Source organism: Temnothorax nylanderi, unplaced genomic scaffold (genome assembly GCF_030848795.1).
Source record: "Temnothorax nylanderi isolate EJ_2023f unplaced genomic scaffold, tnyl_v1.0 TNYL_tig0005_pilon, whole genome shotgun sequence".
In the NCBI taxonomy this organism is placed as follows: domain Eukaryota; kingdom Metazoa; phylum Arthropoda; class Insecta; order Hymenoptera; family Formicidae; genus Temnothorax; species Temnothorax nylanderi.
The window spans coordinates 1972120-1993445 of NW_027249067.1; the positions used below are offsets into that span (position 1 = coordinate 1972120).

At 39.2% G+C, this 21326-nt stretch overlaps 1 protein-coding gene across 4 annotated transcripts in view; it reads right to left on the minus strand.

Annotated features, from left to right (window-relative positions):
- Positions 1–21326, minus strand: part of LOC139776278 (glutamate receptor ionotropic, kainate 2) — a 120805-nt gene that overhangs the window by 4681 nt on the left and 94798 nt on the right. The window contains exons 9-16 of one of the 4 annotated variants that reach the window (XM_071712851.1): positions 17906–18007; positions 17709–17810; positions 17007–17210; positions 12340–12543; positions 7705–7809; positions 2548–2805; positions 1095–1292; positions 243–468 (exon numbers count right to left, since the gene is read on the minus strand). In XM_071712851.1, coding sequence (XP_071568952.1) covers positions 243–468; positions 1095–1292; positions 2548–2805; positions 7705–7809; positions 12340–12543; positions 17007–17210; positions 17709–17810; positions 17906–18007 — 1399 coding nt within the window. The remainder of the gene's footprint in view (positions 1–242; positions 469–1094; positions 1293–2547; positions 2806–7704; positions 7810–12339; positions 12544–17006; positions 17211–17708; positions 17811–17905; positions 18008–21326) is intronic. The other 3 variants (XM_071712859.1, XM_071712865.1, XM_071712873.1) reach the window with 3 other exon arrangements.

The window sequence follows — 21326 nt, forward strand, 5'->3', positions numbered from 1 at the left end:
ATATATGATTAAACGTATATAACAAAAAAAAAACCTGGAAGTTGAAATGGATGTTTATTTACAAATATCGAATTGAAAACAATTTTGGATTTATCAATTGTACACTGTTCACTTTTAACAAAATATTGAAATTGTTTTTTTTTTTAAGTATTAGTGCTGCTCGATAAACTATTACAAATTGGATTGTGAAAACTAATAAAATTTGGAAATAAAAGCAAATATTGATCAGCGTAACAGCTCACCCATGGGCGTAGCGATTCCATATCCCTTGTTGTCCAACAGACCACCAATTTGCGTGAGATTGCAGTCCCTCTGGACAATGTAATCGATCATGGTCGACTCCATCAGAAAGGCGTAATCGCCTTGAAGAACCCGCTGGATACCCTCTTCATATGTTGAAACGAATACCGACGGCTTCTTGTTCTCCATGAATCTCCACATCTTTTTGTACGTCTCGATCATTGAATCCTTGAAACGGAATTTGAGAAGCGCAGAAAATTAGATTTTATTAGCGTCATAATGCAACATTATGATAACCGTCGTTTACGGCGATAGCTTGCATTATCAATTTCACATATTGATAAGTATTATTTCATAATTAACTGCCAGCGGAAAAGTTTCTATAAACTGGCGCGAAAGACGCGACGTGATTAAAATTCCATTCCCGCGTGAGCGGAAGCGATTATCATAATAATTGCAAAATAATTATTTTCGTATATCGATTGCGCGGCTGTATCGCGCGCGATCATTACACGGTTATTTACAGGCCATAAATTGGATACAAACTCACGTAATCGTAGAAGCATTAATGTAATACAAGGTGGAATTTACATATGAACTAACAATAAGCGAGCTACAGCTTTCGCATCATTAAAGAGCATACTTTTTAAATATTTTTATTATAGAATAGTGTGAAAGAGAAAAATATCTTATCCATATCATATAGCTTTGCGACAGATTTACATTTACAGGTTGTACAGGGTAACATTATAGAGATATTAGTACTAATAGTATAACATTAATTAGTGGTAAATAGATATTAGTAACTATTACTCTACCATCTATTCCGAATAGATAATAAAAATATTAGTCACCCTGAAAAAAGTCATCGTGCTTCCGCTATCGAGAGTTCCGTACGCGATGTCCGTCTGACTGGCGAGATCTTCGGCGTTCTCTATCGGCGTGATCATTCTTTCCACAGTAAGGAAAGCCGCTAGATTCGCGGTATACGACGAGATGATGATCAGGGTGAAGAACCACCATATGCCACCCACAATACGCGTGCTCGTAGCCTGATAAAGAGATCACTTCATCGAAATTCGGTTTAACAATTAGCTTCATTTACCGCTGTTAGCTTCGTATTAATTTTACTGCAAGCGATGATACATGTATTGTAAAATTGATTAGTAAAAAATTTTATTGTCGATATAGACTACCGTCTTGTAATCTAATAGCACAACTGCAATCTCTCGTAATAACGCCTTTAAATTTGTTAATTCCTCGTTTACGCTGAAAATACTTCGATACTCCTTTTTACGTTCTTACTGTATCTTTCAGGCGTTCCAGGGATTAACGCGTTTCATTTTCGTTGAATAGGAGATTCTCAGTATTTGAAAACTAATTCAAAAGCTGAAGTCTGCAAATGAAAGCTAGAGATTTCTCAAATAGGAACGTTCGCGCTCCTTGCCGAGAAAATTGCGAAGCATTATCGCGAAGATATTTGATAATAAAGTATTTCAAAGAGATAATCACTTTAAATTATTAATTTGATTTAGAGGCAATGGGCGTTATTAAAATAGAAATTTAATTTAATAGTTATTATCGTTGTATCATATATGTACATATATACTTTTGTAATATCATATTATAACGTTAATAGTTTTAGGTCATTTGCATTGTTTCGATTATTAATATAAAATGATATGAACTATGTAACTATAGTTCATGATGCTCTAATGGACGCTTGAAACGAGAATCCGTTATTACGATAGTTATTCATGAATTATTATGTCTATTATATTATATATAGATGAAAGCGGTATTGATGAGCTTGTTTACGAAGCTAATTAACCCTTAAATGCCACCCGGGGTCCAGCGGACCCCAGACCCTTTAGAATGATATATTTTCAAATGTTCCCGCCAAATATGGAGCTCATATTTATTTATTTATTATTTTTTATTTTTTTGATTTTGGAGCCAACATTTTAACAGTTGGCGATCTTAATTTTTTATACTATGTTGAAATTGAAATTTTAACAATATAAGCATTTTATTCTCTTTTCTAAGCCTTGAACAACATTGAAAATAATTTTCATAACTAAATATCAAAAAATCAATAAGTAAGGAGACATTTTCCATGCTGGGGTCTTTTAGACCCCATGTGTCATTTACGAGATTCTTGAGAGGTGTGGCATTTAAGGGTTAAGATGATTTACATAATAATGTCTTTATAATATACATGCTGCACATATATAAGAAAATCAGTTTCGCGCAATATACGCGTTTATACACAATGTTTGATAGATACAGCGGAAATTCATCGCAAACCTTGGGGTTTAGATCGCTGCCCTGTTGCATGAGGGTTCCAATGGTGAACCAGAAGCTGTTCGATAAGGAGAACTGGTTCTCGACGATTTCCGGCCCGGGGTGACACGGATGAGGATTATTCCATTCGTAGGGGCTAAATCGCGACACGACAAACATCGTCACCGACACCAAAACGTACGCTGCCAGAGCGTACAGCCAGATTTCGATCGCTAATGGGTTCATGAAAGAAAAAAGCTGCGCCTGGTGTTTGGTTGGTACCTGCAAGGAATTTGAGCCTTTAACACCTCGTCGTTTGCCATGCGATACTCAAAATTCTATTTTTCTAAGCTATTAGAAAAGTTTATTCTTTTACGCATTCACGCACGGGACATGCATTATTTCGTTTTCACATATCAAGAATTTATTTAATATTTGAATTGAATTACTTACTGATATATTTGAGTTGAAACTTAAATAGCCGTATTAATAACTAATTAAATTTATCGCTGGAAATTGTTATGCTCAATTTGTTTTACTATTTACTCGGTATTTTATTTTAATGATCAAATGCACCTCTCATTATTACATGCATAAAAAGGAGAGAAAGGGAATATGTGTGTATGAATATTAAGCTTAATTAATTCTGCATCGGAACGATATGCATAATAATAAAGGTATTTCTCATGGATATTTTAACAATTCTTAATTAGCTACGAGCTATCTTAAATTTACATTAAATTAAACGTAATATCGTGAAATCGATTACTCTACTTAATGTAATATCCGGAATTTACTTTATAATTTTCACATTGAGATTATTATCCAATTTTCGTTGCTTTTATAGTATTATACTTGTATAATCATTCTGGATATTTTATGGAGCATATTTTTTACCACTTAATTATTACTATCAATGCAAGAAAAATTTTTCGATACTCACAATGCACTGGATGGTGGTATGATATTTATTTATCAAGTCGAATTTATCAAATTTATATGTCATGAATATTGCGAATTTGGACAATGGAAAATGCGTGAAAATATATATGTAATACATTTACGGAATACAATAGATCGAAAATAGATAAAATCGATTATTGGACCATTGGGCTGTCAGTACATCTGTGTTAGTCGATCTCGGCGATTTTTTTTCACGACGGTAGTTACTAAATGCCTGGCGTCGAATTCTTCGTTTTTCACCTTTGCACGAGTGGAATTGGCTAATGTAAAATTTAACTTGCTCTTGATAGCAGATGTTGATTCCGAGAAAATGGAAGAACAGCGTAGCAAAAGGTACTAACTGTAAGTACTATCATTGTTAGTGGCAACGACGAAAAAAAATACCAAGATCATTGTAAAAGTATTGTAATATTCGTATACATGAAGAATTTATAATGTTAGCAATTATAAATAAACTGATTTAGAATATTTCGTACTCGATAATTGGAGTAGTGATAGATCGTATAGCGAGTGTGTGGAATTCGATGGATAAGTGGAGGGATGATTAAAGGATATAGCTTTGGGAATAAGAACAGCTACCGGCTGCTGCAACATTAATTGCAATTAAATGATCGCCTTACATTAATTAGAAAGCGCGCTCGCAGCGGTCAACGGCGATTGGTGCAATCAGCGAAAAGAGGCCGCGCGCCTCCTCGCTCTTGTATTTACCGGAGGAAAATCCCGCTCGAACGGAAACGAGCATTCAGCCCGCATTGAAAGGCAAGCTATCATCGTCAGCGCGGCGAGAGAGCCTTTCGTCGTTTTAATTAATTTAGAGGTCCACTTATCCAGAGGATTTTTTTACGCCTTTTGATGAAAATGTAATTGTATAGCGAAACTATTCTGCGGGCTAAGAGTAATTCGTTCGATCCGCTCTCGATTATAATTATATTTGCAAGCAATTAATTTATCATCCCGTCGTCGCGTATCATGATCGATTGTATCTGATATTAATATCGATTTCTTAACAAAGTACTTGAGCAGAGATTTTTAAGGATTCCGTCAAGTGTAATACGTAGTCTATAATTAATCCTGCGGCGAATCGCGATGAAAGATTACCACGTCACTGCCGCTTGACTGCATAACGGTGATTTGCTTAATTATCTTCATTATGCTGTTGGCTTGTGCCATCGGGAACTAAGGCGAACAATTTCATTTCGAAGTTCGAGCATTGGCATTGTGGATATATCCTCAAAATACATAATGCATTTGGCATTGTAATTACTGCTTTCATTATAATTATTCGTGATAATATGCAAAACTGAAAGGGTTTACATAGAAAGAAATACACGATAAATTCCTGGATAGGAGCCTGGCGTTTCTTTTCGGAATCCCAGGGAGAACTTGAGAAGCTATATTTTGCCAATTTCCCAAGAAATATTTTTTTATAATATAAGTTATGTAAAAAGGGGTTAATATATCTTGATAAAATGACTCAAAGACGTCATATATCAAGATATAAGATGACTTGAAAACATCATGATGGCATCTTTTTGACAGTTCCACAAGATATCTTAATTGGCCATGTCACACATGTATTCCAATTAATAAATATCAACATTGTCAGTAATATAAATATCTATACATAACCCAAATAATGTTTTATAAAAGATAATTTCCAGTTTTTTTTTTTTCAAAAAGTCTTCAAAACATTTTTAAGATGTCTACTAGTAATGTCTTAAAAGCGACACTTTTGAAAAGAGTTTTAGACATGCTTGTTATCTGGGAAAGTCAATTTTTTTACATAGCCTATTATCTTAAAGAATATCTGTTGGTAAATTGATGAAGAATGGTGCATACACTTTTAGAAACCTCCGTGAGGAAAAAAGTCAAAGTAACATTAATTATAGTCTATCGAGTTATTAATTATCGCAAAGGAAGGACGATTAATTTTATTGATTTTTTACGGAGAAGTTATGTTACCTCTATTATTTATCGTTTGACAAATTGCTGATTCTTTAACTTTATTATTGATATAGCAGTCTGATTAGAGATAGTAAGATTATGTATATAGCAATACTACTATTATACACATAGATACATATCTGTATAAATGTATTACAGAAGAAAATTGTACTTTCATCCTTTAGTAAATCAAGAGCACAGGCGAACAAAACGAGAGAATAAAAAAAAATTAACAGTGACGAGGATCGGAAATGGTCGTTCTGTAAATTTCATCAGTCCAAACGTCCGACTGGGTTTTCCGCGGGAAATCGAGAAATTAGAGATGAACGAAGGGAAGCGACCCAGATACAGCCGATCTCGTCGACCGCGCCGCGTCGCGTCGTCGCGAAAATTTTATTACAAAAGCTCGAGAAATTAACTTCTCCATCGGTATCGTTACGTCGCCCGCTCGCGCAATGCCATTATTAACTTCGGAGTAAGCGAATCCCACCGCTGCTCGTTACGGTATAAAGTGCAGCTGGCCGAGAGAGAGAAGTTAACTCCAGCATCTCGAATTATTTAGCGGGAGTCGAAACTTGGAAGGGGGGGGGGAAGGAGATTCCGGTACTGCTGCTTGAATCGATCGAATAGAATTCGCGAGTCGGGAGAAATTCCCGACAGCGAGACACTGCTGCGAGAATAATTAAAGCTTCCCGGAGTGATAAGGTAGAATCGAGCGAAGAGAGAGTATAGGGGCAGAGATATAGGAAAAGAGAAGCGGAGAGAGATGACGGAGGACGGGGAGAGGTAAAAAAAAACGGCTGAAAGAAACGACTCGTCGAATAAATATCGAATTAATCGGCTCGCTAATTCGTTGCGTCAGCCGATACATTCCGATTATTAAACCGTTTACGTGCCGTCACTTGCGAGCGGCTCTAATTAGTCTCTGCTTCCCCCTTCCGCGATCTCGCGACACGTGCTGTACCGTGTTATAAGCGAGATCATACATGTGCACGTTAGTATACGTGAGTGCATCGTCAAGCGACACGATATTGCTATCGCAGCACGATCTTGTAACCGAGATGGGTTAATAAAGGCTGAATTTGCCAAAGATTCTAAATAATTGGTTGGCATTGTATGTATCACCTGTCGCGTTTTTAAAACGAATTATAATTAGTAATAATAACATATAATATGTAGACTGTATTTCACATTATTTCAGGCAACGATTTTATTTCCAATGAGTTTTATTGTAATTAATACCTTTATTATTGTTGTTATTGCAGGAAAGGATGGGAAAATTATAATTATTTTAAGAATTATCTGTACATATTGTGTAATTGTACAAACAAATGTAAGCGATACGTATCTAGTTTTCATTTAGAATGATGGATATTCGATAGGATTGTGCCTGCCAATTACGGTCAGTTACTACTGCGATGCGTATAATCGGTAAACTCTCTTACTCCACATATTTTACTAAAACAGCCAATTAATAGTTGAGTGTATATACCACCTGCATGTAACCTCTTATAATATGTGGTATTTGCACCCAACTATTAATTGGCTGTTTTAGTAAAATATGGAGGCATTATACAAACGTGACCATTGCCAATGGTCCACGGTTCACGGGCAAGTAGATAAGAACTAGTTATGGTCGGCCAGCGCGCCAAAATCAGACCGAATTACAGCCGTATGGATAGCGGTCCTTACTTCCCATTACTGACGGCAATTTACTTAGATAAAATTATCTCGCGCGGTTAAAATCACCTCGCGTTTTTATTCCGCTTTTTTTTTTCACCGTCGGACACGCGGCTGAAGAGAAAGGCAAACAGGGAAACAAGAAATGTAAAAATATCGACAGAGATATTATTCACGATACGGAAACTTTTCAACGATATCGCGCGTTGATTCTTGGGCGTGGGCACGTTCGCTGGCTGCCAAATAAAAATGGTCTAACAACAACAGATGGAGTATACGACGGCAAAAAAAAGCAAATAAGAATAACAGATGCGCCGCGCGGAAAAATACACGAGGGACGAGGGACGAGGGAGGGGAAAGACCAACAAAGCTGGAATCCGCCTCGGCAACAATGCACCGGGACGTGGACGAAATAAAAATATGAGCTATCAGGCTAACGCCATTTCGCGCGTGAACCGGGAGATTAAGCGGCAGGCTTATACAGGGTAACTTTAAATGCCCCGCGTCCGAGCTGGACGCGGATGCAATTGCTACCTTGTAACGCGTAAATAAATTTTCGCGTTTAACTCGCGGCCTCGCCGGGCTCTTGCTTACCTTGAAGAGAATCGAGATGCCCAGATTCATGAACGGCTTCGTGAAGTCGATCACGCTCTCGCGCGCGTAGTTGATTGTCATCGAGCCGACAGCGAGATCAGCTTTCTGCGAAATGAGAGAATAAGATAATGAAGGGAATACGTCGATGATAAGAATCGAATACGAAGACAAAAAACACGTTAATTCTAATTTATTTCTATCCCGTCCCAGGTATGGGCGAAGACGCAGATTCTGCAGCGCTGCGAAGCGAAGCAAAGCGAAGCTTATACTCTCGACTCCGTCCACTTGGTCGCCCGTGCTCGGCAGGTGCTCGAGATTATTTAGACACGCGCGGCAAATGGAATAGCTGACTTGGCAATAGCCGACGAGCGAAACGCCGTCCCGGATTCAATGAGGCCACCCGAAGAAAAGAGCTCAACGCGCGTACATTTGCCCGCGATATCTAACTGCTTCTTCAGCGTCTGCGAGAGAGCACTCGCTGGGCGCGCGCGATGGCGCACCGTGGAGCGGCGGCACAGTCCGTCGAGATTTATTTCCGGCTTGCGCTGCACACCGGGAAGCGCGGGATATCTGGCTGGAAATGCGCGTTCCCCGATAGGGAAATCCCCCCCCCCCCCGGTCTTTTCTTCACGTGTGCACCCGCCTATGCTCTGTCTCTACGTACGACGACGTTACAAATTTTCTGTAAGCTGTGCAAACGCGCACGGGGAATTCTATTGCGCGAAACGTGTGCGAAACACAATTTACCAATTTTTGCCAATTCTTCATATTCGCGAATGATACATTTTACATACGCGGAATGATACGTAATATCTGATGTTTTACGTCCCACATATTTATTCCGGAAAGTCAAAAAACTGTCACATCAATCGCAATAGACTTCAATCGAGCGTTAAACGAAACTTCTCCTTGTTTTTCGTACATTCTAATTAAAAATAAACACAAATATTTGAGCATATTCCTTTTAGGGAGCGTACAATATTCTCTGAATATTCATCTCGTATTTTAATAATTTTAATTTATAATATTTGATGAATCCCGACGGTAAATAATTTCATATTTGATTATGAATGAAAAGTGAGCTTTGTTGATTCCAATAATGTAAAATAATAATTTGCAATTTCGCTTTCACCCAAAAACTCGACACATTTTACTCGATAAATATATATTACCGCGTATTACGGTCGTCTATAGTTAAACCGTGAATGGGGAATGCTCGGCGATACATCTCACGTACAACGGACAGCCGAAATGGTCGACATCGACGTCGCGTAAAACGATGCCCGGTTCATCCCCGTGAAAGATATTTCGGACTGGCGGCGTCACTAATTCGCGCGTGATTTACGCCACCGCCCCGTGCGCGACCCATGGATGACGGTCGCAATAATTTGTTGTTGCGTGTTCTCGCGCGATGACAGCCATGGCGCCATTGCGGACCCGCGCGATGCATCGTTGCCGTCAATCGTTTATGAATGTACGAGCGAATGCAGGGTACGCGGCGCGATGTCGAACGCGTCGAGGGAAACGTGAATGCGAGGAGCCAGTTGAAGCTGCAAGCAGAGATAATGTACCGGAAAAGGGGCGATATCAATTTTACATGGAGATTATGGAGACACGAGAGTGTGTGTCCGATATATTTTTACCCGCGATATATTATATGTATATGTATGTACATTGTTTATTTAATATTGAAGATCACTTTTGTCGATTAATAATTTTCATGACGGTGGTGATACATTGCGAACGAGCTTCGTTTTTCATTTCATTCATTCATTTTTGAGCCGCGTTACCTTTTCCCGTGCGGCCCGACAAACGATATCCCATTTATCAACTGCGCTCAGATAAAAATGAAATATCGATGTGTCATTCTTTTGAAGAAAATCCACGCGAGGGAAATTAATATCTCGTGTAACGGTATTTTGCATATTTTCGCGTATCAATGAATACTCCAAAACTTGTTGCGTTAAATTGCAAATTAGTACTATGCATAGAAAAATTTATCGTAAAATAATTATATTTGAAATGCTTTTCCAATAATATTCTCGAAACACGATCACTCGCTGAAACACGAATATCTGGAAAAAAAGAGCGTAACATGAGAGAACTTTTTTTTATATTATATTGTATGAAATATTATATTAAAACATCGCTAATTAAACGTGGGTTTCCGATTAATTATCGATTTGACATTCTTGATTGCGGATGTTCTCGGAAGAGGTCTGATCTGCTTAACTATATGCGTAAGTCGCTAAAATACGATGCCGCTTCTAGGCATATTACGTGCGCTTTTTCATCGTCATTTTTCCATCCTCGGTTTCACCATCGCGCTCTCGGGCTCGCGACGACTGCGGCGAGAGGCGAGGCGAGTATTATTAATGATCATCTGACAAAATTAATACTGCCGTCCGGATAACATAGTGCCGGTCGCTTTGTAACGTCCACCGGTCTGCGGGCCCCGACGAAAATGAGAAATCTCGCGGACTCTCATATCGCGATTCCTCATAATTCCAAGAATTCCAGCTCATACGCGCGCGTTTATACCTTCGTCACCGTATCGCTGATCGTGTTATGTTTAATACATTCCAGAATCTCTCGTGATATTAGGCCATTCGTAACCGTAATTTTCCTGAAATTAAAACGTGACTATTCCACCTGCGCTATCGACGCGGCTCGCGGTCTTTGAATCAGCATCTCCTTTAATCTTTGTTATTTCGTACATAGAATATTATTTCGTTAAATTAAACCGAGGTCATTTTCGACTCACTGTGTATCTTGTTACCCGTTTGATAAAGCTGCGAACTTCACTTTACATTATATATAAAAGTGTATGTGTGGAATTAATTATTTCTATACAGGTGCATTTAGTTTCTGTTATGTACGCACACACGCAGGGGGTTTGTACATTATTCATTGTGATAAAAGTGCGCCCCTTGTGTTCCGCAGCAACCGGACACTGAATTCAATCCCGAACTTCGGGGATTTATGGCGAAAGTAGTTCTCCGGAATGTAGATATCGCTGCTGGGATACTCGCCTCATTACATCCTACTTAGAGTTCTCCCCTCCAAAAACGCGAGTGCGCCTTTAAGAAATGTACCGCGGAAAAAATGCGCGGGCCACGAAAAACGAGAGAAGCGGTTTCCTTAGTGATTTCCCTTCGAAAAAAAATTCGAAAATCTGTAAAATATAAAGATTGATTTGCCTATTTTCGAGGGAGAATTGTCAATTGTCACTATCTCGTTTAGAGGGAGAGTTCTAGTATTGGCAAAAATCTCTCAAGATCACAAATATACGAAAGCAACATCTAAATTCTACATTTCTTTACTGGTGCAATTAATACATTAGACTATCGTGATCACCGTAATGCGGGTGTACGTATACGATATGATACACACTACACGTGCGTTTAACTCTGGCTTCGACGCCAAAGGTTTTACCTGCGTAACATCGAGCTCTCTTTTACACGATGTGCTATCTTTGCATTGCTGGTGCCTGGTGGCACGAGGTGTGTGCGATTGACATTGTTATCACGGCGTCGCGCACAGCGTTGCCGTTGCATCTGCTACAAACGTCAGCGGGATATTGAAATTCGGCAGAACGGAATTGCGCGCGTATGCGGCACTTAATCAATCGCCTGGCGCGCGCCGATGTACCTACTCTGAAATGTAGACGCAGCGACGGGCGACGACGCAGCAATACGCGGACTAGTTTCACGCTTTCCTCTGGTAGGAATGCGAGGTGTCGCCCGTATATATGAGCCCCCCCCCGTCTCGCATCTGTTCGTGATTTGAATTGCAAAAGGGAAGCGACATCAAGCGCGCGTCTAAGCCTATACGCGTTCAGCGCAAAGTGCACGGTGGCGATTTGCGCTCGCGCCTATCACCAGCAAAATGGCACGGTCTCCCCATCTATCGCGGCACATCCCGCCGTTCGTAAGTAATCCCACGTGTGCAACCATCAATTTGCATGATTAACGCACGCGTGGGATGTTACCGATACAAACGGCAGGTTATTTGACCCGATTCGAAATCGGTGCGGCAATTCGCATATGATAAAAGGAGAGCCGTAAGTAAATTTTGTGCGGTATGTTCCTGTGGATTTCTCGGGATAATGCCTGTACGTGCGACGTTACGCATATCTCCTGCGGGATTACATCTCTTCACAAACGCCGATACCTGCTCTCCCTATCTCTGTTGAAATTTGCTTAACTCCCCTTTGTTGCATCTATTACCGCTTATCAAACTGTCTCACTGCGCTGGGAGTCAGCAACCTCTCCAGCACAGTATAGACCGCTCGCACACACAGTTTCCGTATATATAAATTATATCGCGGTGTATGTACGCGTTAGCTGACGGCGCCCTTTCATCCCGAAAGTTCCCCGATCCCGTGGTCGCAAGAATTTTTCGTGCACGCTTGTTAACAATAAATTATAAAATTCCTATAAGTGGAGATGCAGGTACAAAATGGAGGATTTAAAATGATCAAATTCTAAAAAAATTGAATATTATTTATGACAATTGTTATAGTTCGCACGAGCAGACAGCTGAACTCCCTTAGTCCCAACAGGGGTATATATACGTCTCTTACGCGTTAATTCGAGCCCGCTGCACCGTTGCACACGGACCGCACACACTCACCTTGTCCATCAGCTGGCGAACTATCCCGTTCCACTCGCCGGTCTCGTAATCGTAAACGCCATACTTGCCATCCGGCACGAGCTCGATCCTGTAGGTGAAGCCCACCATGTGCGCTATCTCCTTCAGCAGGTCGATGCAGAAGCCCTCGTAGCGCGTGTTCCCGCTGAAATTCCCCCCGCTCTTCAGCATTACATACGGCTGCTCCTACGGGGATCATAAAAAGGAGCGCTACCGTCTTTTGCTTCGTCTCTCCCTTCGCTGGATCTCGCCCTGCGATTCCTTTCTCCCCTATCTCTTTTCCTATCCTTCGTTCGTCTCCGGTCGCCAGTTCTCCCGCCCATTTTGTTATCCCGCATTCTTTTCATGGGACACCACTACCGCGTCGTATCTATCGATATGGTCGACAACAAGGTTCCGTGAAAACGATAAGGCGCTCGCATGTTCGTCATGGGAATTTTATACGGGCGGAATGTAAATCTTTTTTCCTTCTTGGCAAGGGTCGCGCGTGGAGATCAAGTTTTACAGTTTCGGTCTGAGTTCAAGAGGCTTAGGGAAATTTTAGGGAGTCGCTTTACTCTTCCGTCGAGGGGTACGCCCTGCAGATTTAATTAAAGAACAATATGTGGACACATTTCGTTATTATATTAGTATCTTAGATTTGTGTTAGCTTACCCGTTTAGTTTAGTGATATGATTGGTAAGCCGAATAGATAAAAAAATATTTATATTTTTATGTTATAAGGATATTTGTAACCTTATGTGTACAAAGATATGTGTATAAAGATCTATCAAATTTCGAACGACGTGATATGCAGCGAGACGCGTAACGTCAACTAAAAATTATCCGTGTTTTTCGCCGACGGGACACCGAAATAACATCTATAAATTTCGCGTAAAAGTGACATCGCCGTGTTTACCGAAGATTTCCGAGATACCATATGTGGACCGTGCGATAGCGGATAGTGGATCTATCCGTAACGGCGTGGACAGCTTTAATTGGTATTTACGACGACATACCGGGCCTGGCAAATGCACTTGCCCTGACGCGCGCGCGTCCGATGGCTCTCTCGATGCTGATTACCAGCTAAATGGATTACTCTTCGATAGACTATTACACCGAACACTCCCACGAGATGCGTTCTGAAAGCGTAACTGCGTGTCGTAGGCCTCGGAGACTCAGGTGCGAGAGGGCCGATTAACGTGCGTGATGTTACATCAGCTAGACGATAGCTTGCCAAATAAATCACACGAGTAATGTTGCCTTATATCGTCATTTGACTAGTAAAAAAGTTAGAAATAGCTTCAAATAAATATTTATATAATTTTCTGATTCATGTTAAACGCATTGATAATCGAAACAAAGAAAATTTGGTATAAGCTGATTTCTTTCAAGTTAACAATTTATAACTTTTGATTGATGGATTTTTAATTGTATTTCATGGTTAATTTTTCACAATAATTATCAGTAAATAATTTTCCGGTTCTTCGCACATGATAACAAATCTCATCCAGCATCGTCACATAACAAATGAAAAACGTAGGAAACTTCTCATCAAATTCAGAATGTGTATTCTCGCGTGCAGAAACGGTGGATTATATAAACATTTGATAAAACGTTGATACGAATAATCGATCATGTTGGAGTAACGCCGGGCGAATACAGGACAGCGAGAACGAGAAAAATTATCCGAAGAATTCCGATAATTGCGCACGTATGGGAGAGGCGAACGTACAACGAGCGAGAGCTTTCGTTCTACCGGGCAAATATTATTCTCACGATGAATAAGTGAAAATATAGACAAAAAGATGCTACCTCTCTCTACCCACAGGTGCGAGCGTTATCGCGCGGTCGTCGTATATTCAGGTGTGGCGAGCCGGAGGTCTAGGTGCGCGCGCGCGCGGGGGTCTAGATTTAAATTTAAATTCAAATCGGCTTCTTGAAATGCAATAAAGTAGCTTCACTTCATGAAGCTTTTCGCCATTTTAGATGAAAATGGGGCCGGTGACTGCGCCGCGGCGGAAACGCGAGAGATTTAATTAGAGGGTACGCCGAGCGGATTTGGTATTTACGAGCTGCATATGAGAATTTAGACCGGATTAACTGCATACCTCCTATACACAGAATTTGGAACGCATTAATTAAGCTGCGTTAAAAAGCGGCGTTTTAGAAAAAAGAAAGAGACGGGAAAAAGAGAGCGCGTTAATTTGTCGGGATTCAACGCATTTTATAACATTTTATAACATTTTAAATTATTAATATTTTTATCCTCGACATCCTCGTTTATTTAATATTGTTATCTTTGTGACACGGGATTCAAACGAGAGAGGCGAGAACGCACACATATTTCATTCGTATGCTGTTTGAGGTTTTACATCCGTTTGTAAAAAATTGTTATGCATACGTACGTATACATATGCATGGAAAGAACTGGAAAATTCAAACGTAAGATTTAATCCACATAAGTTGCGCGAATGCGCGCACGAAAACAAAAATGAAAAATTAGCATACATAGTTATAGGAGTAAAAGTCTTAGCGAGATAAATTATTTCTTGCGTGATAGATTCGTGCGGCAAATATTTATCGTAATTCGACTTTCGTATTCGACGTGAAGAATACGAAAATATCGCGTGAAACGGAGAAATGACTTGACTTATCGTACGCGTGGATTAAGAGAAGATGGATTTAACAATCGGCGCGTTCATGAATAATTACTTAATATGGCACACCTCCGTGAGCGCAGACTGCTAAAGTCCGTACACGCAATCTAGAAGACAGAAAATGAGATATAAAATTAATTTAAGCCAACTTAATGGAAGCTATAAGGCCACTTTTAACTCTCTTCTGAATAATGCATGAATCTCTTGAATAAAGCGAAAAAGTACGTGAAGCCGTAAAAGCGTGAAAGATTTAAGGAGAAGAGAGGGGCCCGGCAAATTTCAACGCGCCCGCGGATATAAAGCGATACGCATTCACGCAAGTATCGACGAGATGCGTAATTATTAAAGACTCACAGCCCCGAAGAAGAAAGTTTTCATATTTATTAAAAATAATTAATCAATATGAATAAAAAATTTATGAATCATTTTCAAGACGTTGCTTCAGGAAGTATATAAAAAAAGTTACAAGTCCATGTGCTGTGCAAAACATTCAATTAAATATTGTATTTTGATAAATGCACGATTTCATTGTGATATTACGGAATTTATATATAAAATACTGTTAGCTTATACAAGAAATACATTTTATTTGCGTTTATATTTTCGTTTATATTTATGGTAATATTATATTGCGTTTATATAATTGATATTCATCGTTAATAAAGTCGTTATTAATAAGCTATATTTCACGTTCGTCAAGCATTCTATCTGCTGCTATTTTTAATTAAGGAAAAATTCGTTAAAAGCATTGGCTGTATGTTGATCTTTGTATCTGCATTGAGAGATACCGTGCAATTTTTAATTTAAGAATTATAAATTACGTATATACATCATATTTGATGACTCGTTTGGCATCAATCGTATTGGTACACGATGTTTTCCTCGTCTAAATAAATTGATTCGCTTTATAAGAAGAATTTTCTATTCACATTCAAATTATTTATACGCGTCAAATATAAATAAGGAATGCTATCCCATTATTTGAAAATATGCATTAAATGATTCGTTTCACCTAATCCATCATTTATGTCTCTCACATTATCGAGAACTCATTAAAAAGAACTCATTAAAAAATAATAATAAATAACATTGGAGGGTATAATTATTATTTCCCATTTTCTAACAAAGATGAGAATTCCTTGCGAAGCATGTCGGTGATTATACGTATAGGATCGTAAAAAGAATCGGCGTAATTACGCTAACCGAAATCTACGTAAATTGACGACGCTGACGAATCCCGTGACGCTGTGATGCGGTGTTTACGCTAAGGAGCGTAATCAATAAACAACTTGCCGCGATCATTCATTGATTTACGATCTTATTTCATGTCGATTGGTATTTGCGAGTTGCCATCGCCGCGCGCATTACGACATTTATGTCGTAATGTGATTTATCTTTACAAGAGCAGCTCTTTATTCTACGAGTAAGGGTAATCAATCATAATGAGTTACTAGGAGAACAAATTCAACTGGTCAAACATAACAGAAATATTACGACTAGATACATAAATTAAATCGTAATTGTATCCAAAATATTGGATTTTGAAACAAAATACAGATGGGACTACAGACGGGATAATCTTATTATTTACGCTTATGTTTTTACAAGCTAAAGAATTTTATAAATAACAAACTAATACTGTTTATATTTCTACCATTAAATGCCATTACTGCGATTGTGTACTGAGCCGTTAATTTAACGGAGTTTTAATTTATTATCGAGGCAACATTCACAGTAGTGCAAGTATTGGTCAGCCACGACGTATTGTCGAGCTACAACAATCGTTTTCAATTTCTAACACAACAGTCAATATAGAATCTATTTTAATCTAAGGTAATGTAGTTTCAGGTAACAAAGTAAAACTTCCTTCGGTTACTGAAACAGCTGAAAGCAACGTCCAGCGCGAGATCTCCAGCGATTCTCTAGCGATTACGTGAGCGAGTGTTTAGGACGGGGGGATCGTGTATCAGACAGAGATGCGAGAAATGAAACAAACAAACCAAATCATACATGTCGCATGAGCTCTCGGACGATGCCGTTCCACTCGCCGGTCTCCGGGTCCCGCGCGCCGTATTTCCTGTCCGGCACCAGCTCCAGCCGGTACGAGAAGCCCACCTCCCTCGCCACCGCCGCCAGAAGGTCCACGCAAAAACCATAAAATCGCGAGTTCCCGGTGTAGTTCCTTTCGTGGTGCATCATCACGTACGGCGTCTCCTGCATCCGACGCCGAGACACACGAAACCCGGGGGATCCATGCAAGAATAACGGAAAGCGTTTTGAGACCGCCGCGGCGCGCGGCGTAAACGCGAATTTATGACGAGACACGTTGGCGCCGACCATATCGAGAAACTTTCAACTAGGCTATCGCGCGTTTCTCGCTCGACTCTTCCAAAATGGGTGGTATGGCGATGGCCGGAGAGTTGAAACAGTAAAAGTCGGCATTATGTGTGACAATCTACCCCGCCTTACGTGTATCTTCCTTTTTGTTTTAGGGAGCAGAAGTTATTATGAATATATTTGAATATATTTCCTTATAGCTGCGTGTCCAAATGTCGCATAATCTTGCAATGGAACGTGCGTAGATTTAGCGTAAAGACATAAAAAGTCTCCCTTAAGATATTAACTTCCTTGCCGTTTTAACATGAGAAACGAATAACGGTAAAGTTATTGCGCGACAAAGTGCACATTTGACGCCGACTCGGCATAACTCACCAGTATAGTGATCACAATCAGAGTTACATTCCCAATGCTAGGCTCGAAAAAGGCTGCGGTGTCTGTGACGTTGACGCCGGCGCCGGGACGCCATTCGCCGACCTAGTTTCGCATATAATGTTATATAGCCATTTGATATTCGCGTCGTTCTTCCAACACACGCTTCCTGTTTTGCTTACGGTAAGGTCACGACGTACCTTGACGAGCGAGTGCTGTTTCAGTTTCAGCAGATCCAATTTAAACTGAATTCTGCGGCCTTCTTTAAATTCAATAGGTCCGGAGATTCCTTTCATCTCGACCTGCAACAAAAATCGTTGCGGATTCGCGTTCGTGAGAGTGCTCTCTATGTTGCATGCATGAATTCGTCAACCTTATTCCGCGTTCGGCGCGACGGCATATTCAGTAGATTGAACTTGAAATAACAAGCAGTTTGTTGAACATGTATATGGAACACTCTCATTGGAGCATCGCTCCAATGAGAGTGTTCCAATTGTCCTCATCTATTTCCCCAGTTCCATTGTACTGATAAACGAAATTCGATTTAAGTAATTTAAAGTTTAAATGCAGCAATGTAAGTAGAGTTCCGACCGAAAATTCGGTTTCGGTTTCGGCCGCAATTGAACAGGAATTTCGGCGACGTAGCCGAAACTGTTTATTTTCCACATATAAAATAAAAATATTTTCCAAAGACTGGTTTAAAAAATATTTTTATTTTATGTTTAGAAATTTTGTTATTATTGAAATAATATGATTGCGGTAGATATACTACGGATAATATATAGCATACTACAGATTGTGGTAATGGAATTATAATAAAAGTCAAAATAACACAATGACAATGTCACATTAACACCAGCGTATATGTTAAAAATTTAACACGAAAATTTCTGCACGAATAGAAATCCACTCAAATATAAAATGTTTTTTACCGTATAAAGAAAAAGCTATATATATGTGCGCGCGTATATATATATGAGCTTTTTAGGATTCTCATGAAAGTCTCGGTTTTCGATTTCGGTTTCAGCCGAAATTGGGACATAACCGAATATTCGTTTCGGGTTTCGGCCGAAATTAAAAAAAGATTGTTTCGGTCGGAAACACACACTCTAAAGGACATCTTTTTGAAGACAAGATAGAATTGTAAATTTATTCTAATATTGCGAGATAAGGTGTCTGAAATAAAGCGTTGTGCTATTATAATGGCAGGTTAACTCAGACGGGAAGATTTTCTTACGTGCTCCACATAAACTGCGAACTACATTAAAATGCGATGCAAGACGGATGTGCATCGTCGGCGTAAATCTCTCAATCTCGGCGCGCAGCAGCAGTGTCTTCCGGCGCGAAGACAAAACTCGGGTGGTAGTTTGACTAACGGCTAGTGGCCGTATTACCGGCTTAGAAATTTTCCCGGTTGCCTTAAAAATTTTCGCACTTAGAAAGTCGTTACCGCTTACGTGCGCGTGAATCTCGTAAAGTCGTTAAAGCTTCCTTTTCCAAAGATCTTACGCCACTCGTACGCTATTCGGGCAGGTCATATTCACCGGCTTCCGGTAAGATGCCTGGGAAATCTACGGGGCTATCGACGATTGAGCGATATTAAGAGAGTGACGGGATATTAGCGAGGAAAAGAGACGAGGTAGATGGATATACGTATAGTTCTGGCGGAGATCACGGAACGCATAAACTTCTTCGGAACGAAGAAGATCGTCGAAATCGAGCACATCTTTCATACAATCGGCAATATCATTTGAAAGAATTTTTAACACTTCCGACTTCTCTCTTGTTTCGAGACAAAGCTTGAAGTGAATGCAAGTACATAGTAACTATATCGTCAAAGAAAAATCACTTAATCCTCGAAATAGAAAAGATTACTGTTTGCCGGAGGATTAAAAAAATTGGATCTAAAAAATTGGGCAATTTTTTATAATATTTCACATATTAAATGCTGATATATTTACACACATATTTATACACTGTAGTTTATATGTAAACACCTTCTCTCTAATGTTTAATTAAAATTGCAGCTTAAAATTCAAGTATTTATTATGATATTATATTTTAACTACTCTCATCCCTTCTGTGGAATGACTTTTTGTTATCCGAGAAAGTTACAACTTTTTATAACAACAAACTAAAATTTCATAACTGTTATATTTTTATTTTTCCTGTACGTGCAATATAACCGATACGTTTTGCTAAACCGCAAAACATTAAATTAAAATATATAAGAGCTTTTACCGTAAAAAGAGAAAATAAAAAAACGACTGTGTATAAAAATATATGCATATAGTTATGCATATTGTGTCGTTTGTCGTTGTGTCGTATAGTCATGCAGTTTGTGTCGCAAGAAATACAATACAGTTTTTATCATTAATACTGTTTATAATTGGTTATATTATATATTTTTTGAATATAAAAAACTGAACTACAGATTTTCTTGATGCTCTTGGATTACCTATACTCTATATATGCAGGATGCACCTCACAATAAAACTCAGAAAGCAAACAATGCCAGATAAAAGAAATTTTCAGCTTATTCTTGCGGTCGTAGAAATCGTCCTTCGCCTTTTTCTAATCTTCGATTCGCTTTTTCGCGATTCGTGAGTAAAATCGCAGCAAAACGACGGAGCAAAAATACATGTACATTATTTCGTAACACTGAATCGAAGTGTAATAAAAACATGGGCTTTTAAATATTGCGTATTTGAATAAATATGCAAAAACGAAAATACGAGAGTGGAAATTTCCTCGATAGCGTTTCGTTTTTGCGAAATAATGCAAGAATAGAATGCATAGAAATGGAAAATGAGGCGGGAGCAAGGTAAACGCGAACCTAAAGTTTGATTACCTCGTTAAGCAGCAACTTTCGCCAAGAGAGAATTCATGATTCCGACTGCCACGCAATATCCCACGTTCTTTTTTTTTAACCGAAAGGCAAGAAATATTATAATATACCATTTATCTTCGGTCTCTCTTAAAGTAAAACTATTAATGTGGTCCTTTCTAAGTTGTGGTTCTTTCGTTAGTCGACTTGAAAGTTACGCGATGCATACTCCAACACCAAAGCAACCTATACATATACAATCGCGCCACATTTATGGCTGCATTCTTTTACATTAGTTTTATATTTTTCGCGAATGCAGCTGAGTTGACTGTCCACCAGATTTTTCGTCAGCGCGTAACCATAAAGTGTGAAATTAACGTATGAAAAGCGACATTGTACTAAATTAGCAACATCGCATGTTTTAAATATATTACACCGGTGTCCTCATAAAATATTCATAACATGTAAATTATGCTATTGCATAAATGAATGTAAATGTAAAATGTTATGACAGTTCGCAAACCGCGACTGCTAAATACCGCTTCACGCGCATTTAAACGTGCTTTATGACAATTTAATAAAATAAACAATGTCACATCTATCCGCATATATGCTCCTGTAACTTCTTGCCACTCCAATAAAACAGCGGTACCGTAAAAATTATCGCAGCCTGACAGCTTCAATTCTCTTTATTACGCCGATCAAAATTCAGGTGCGAATGCGGCCGAAATAAACGATCGATAAATTCAACGCGATATCCCTAGCAACTGCCGGGCACGGTTTCGTTTTCGCGG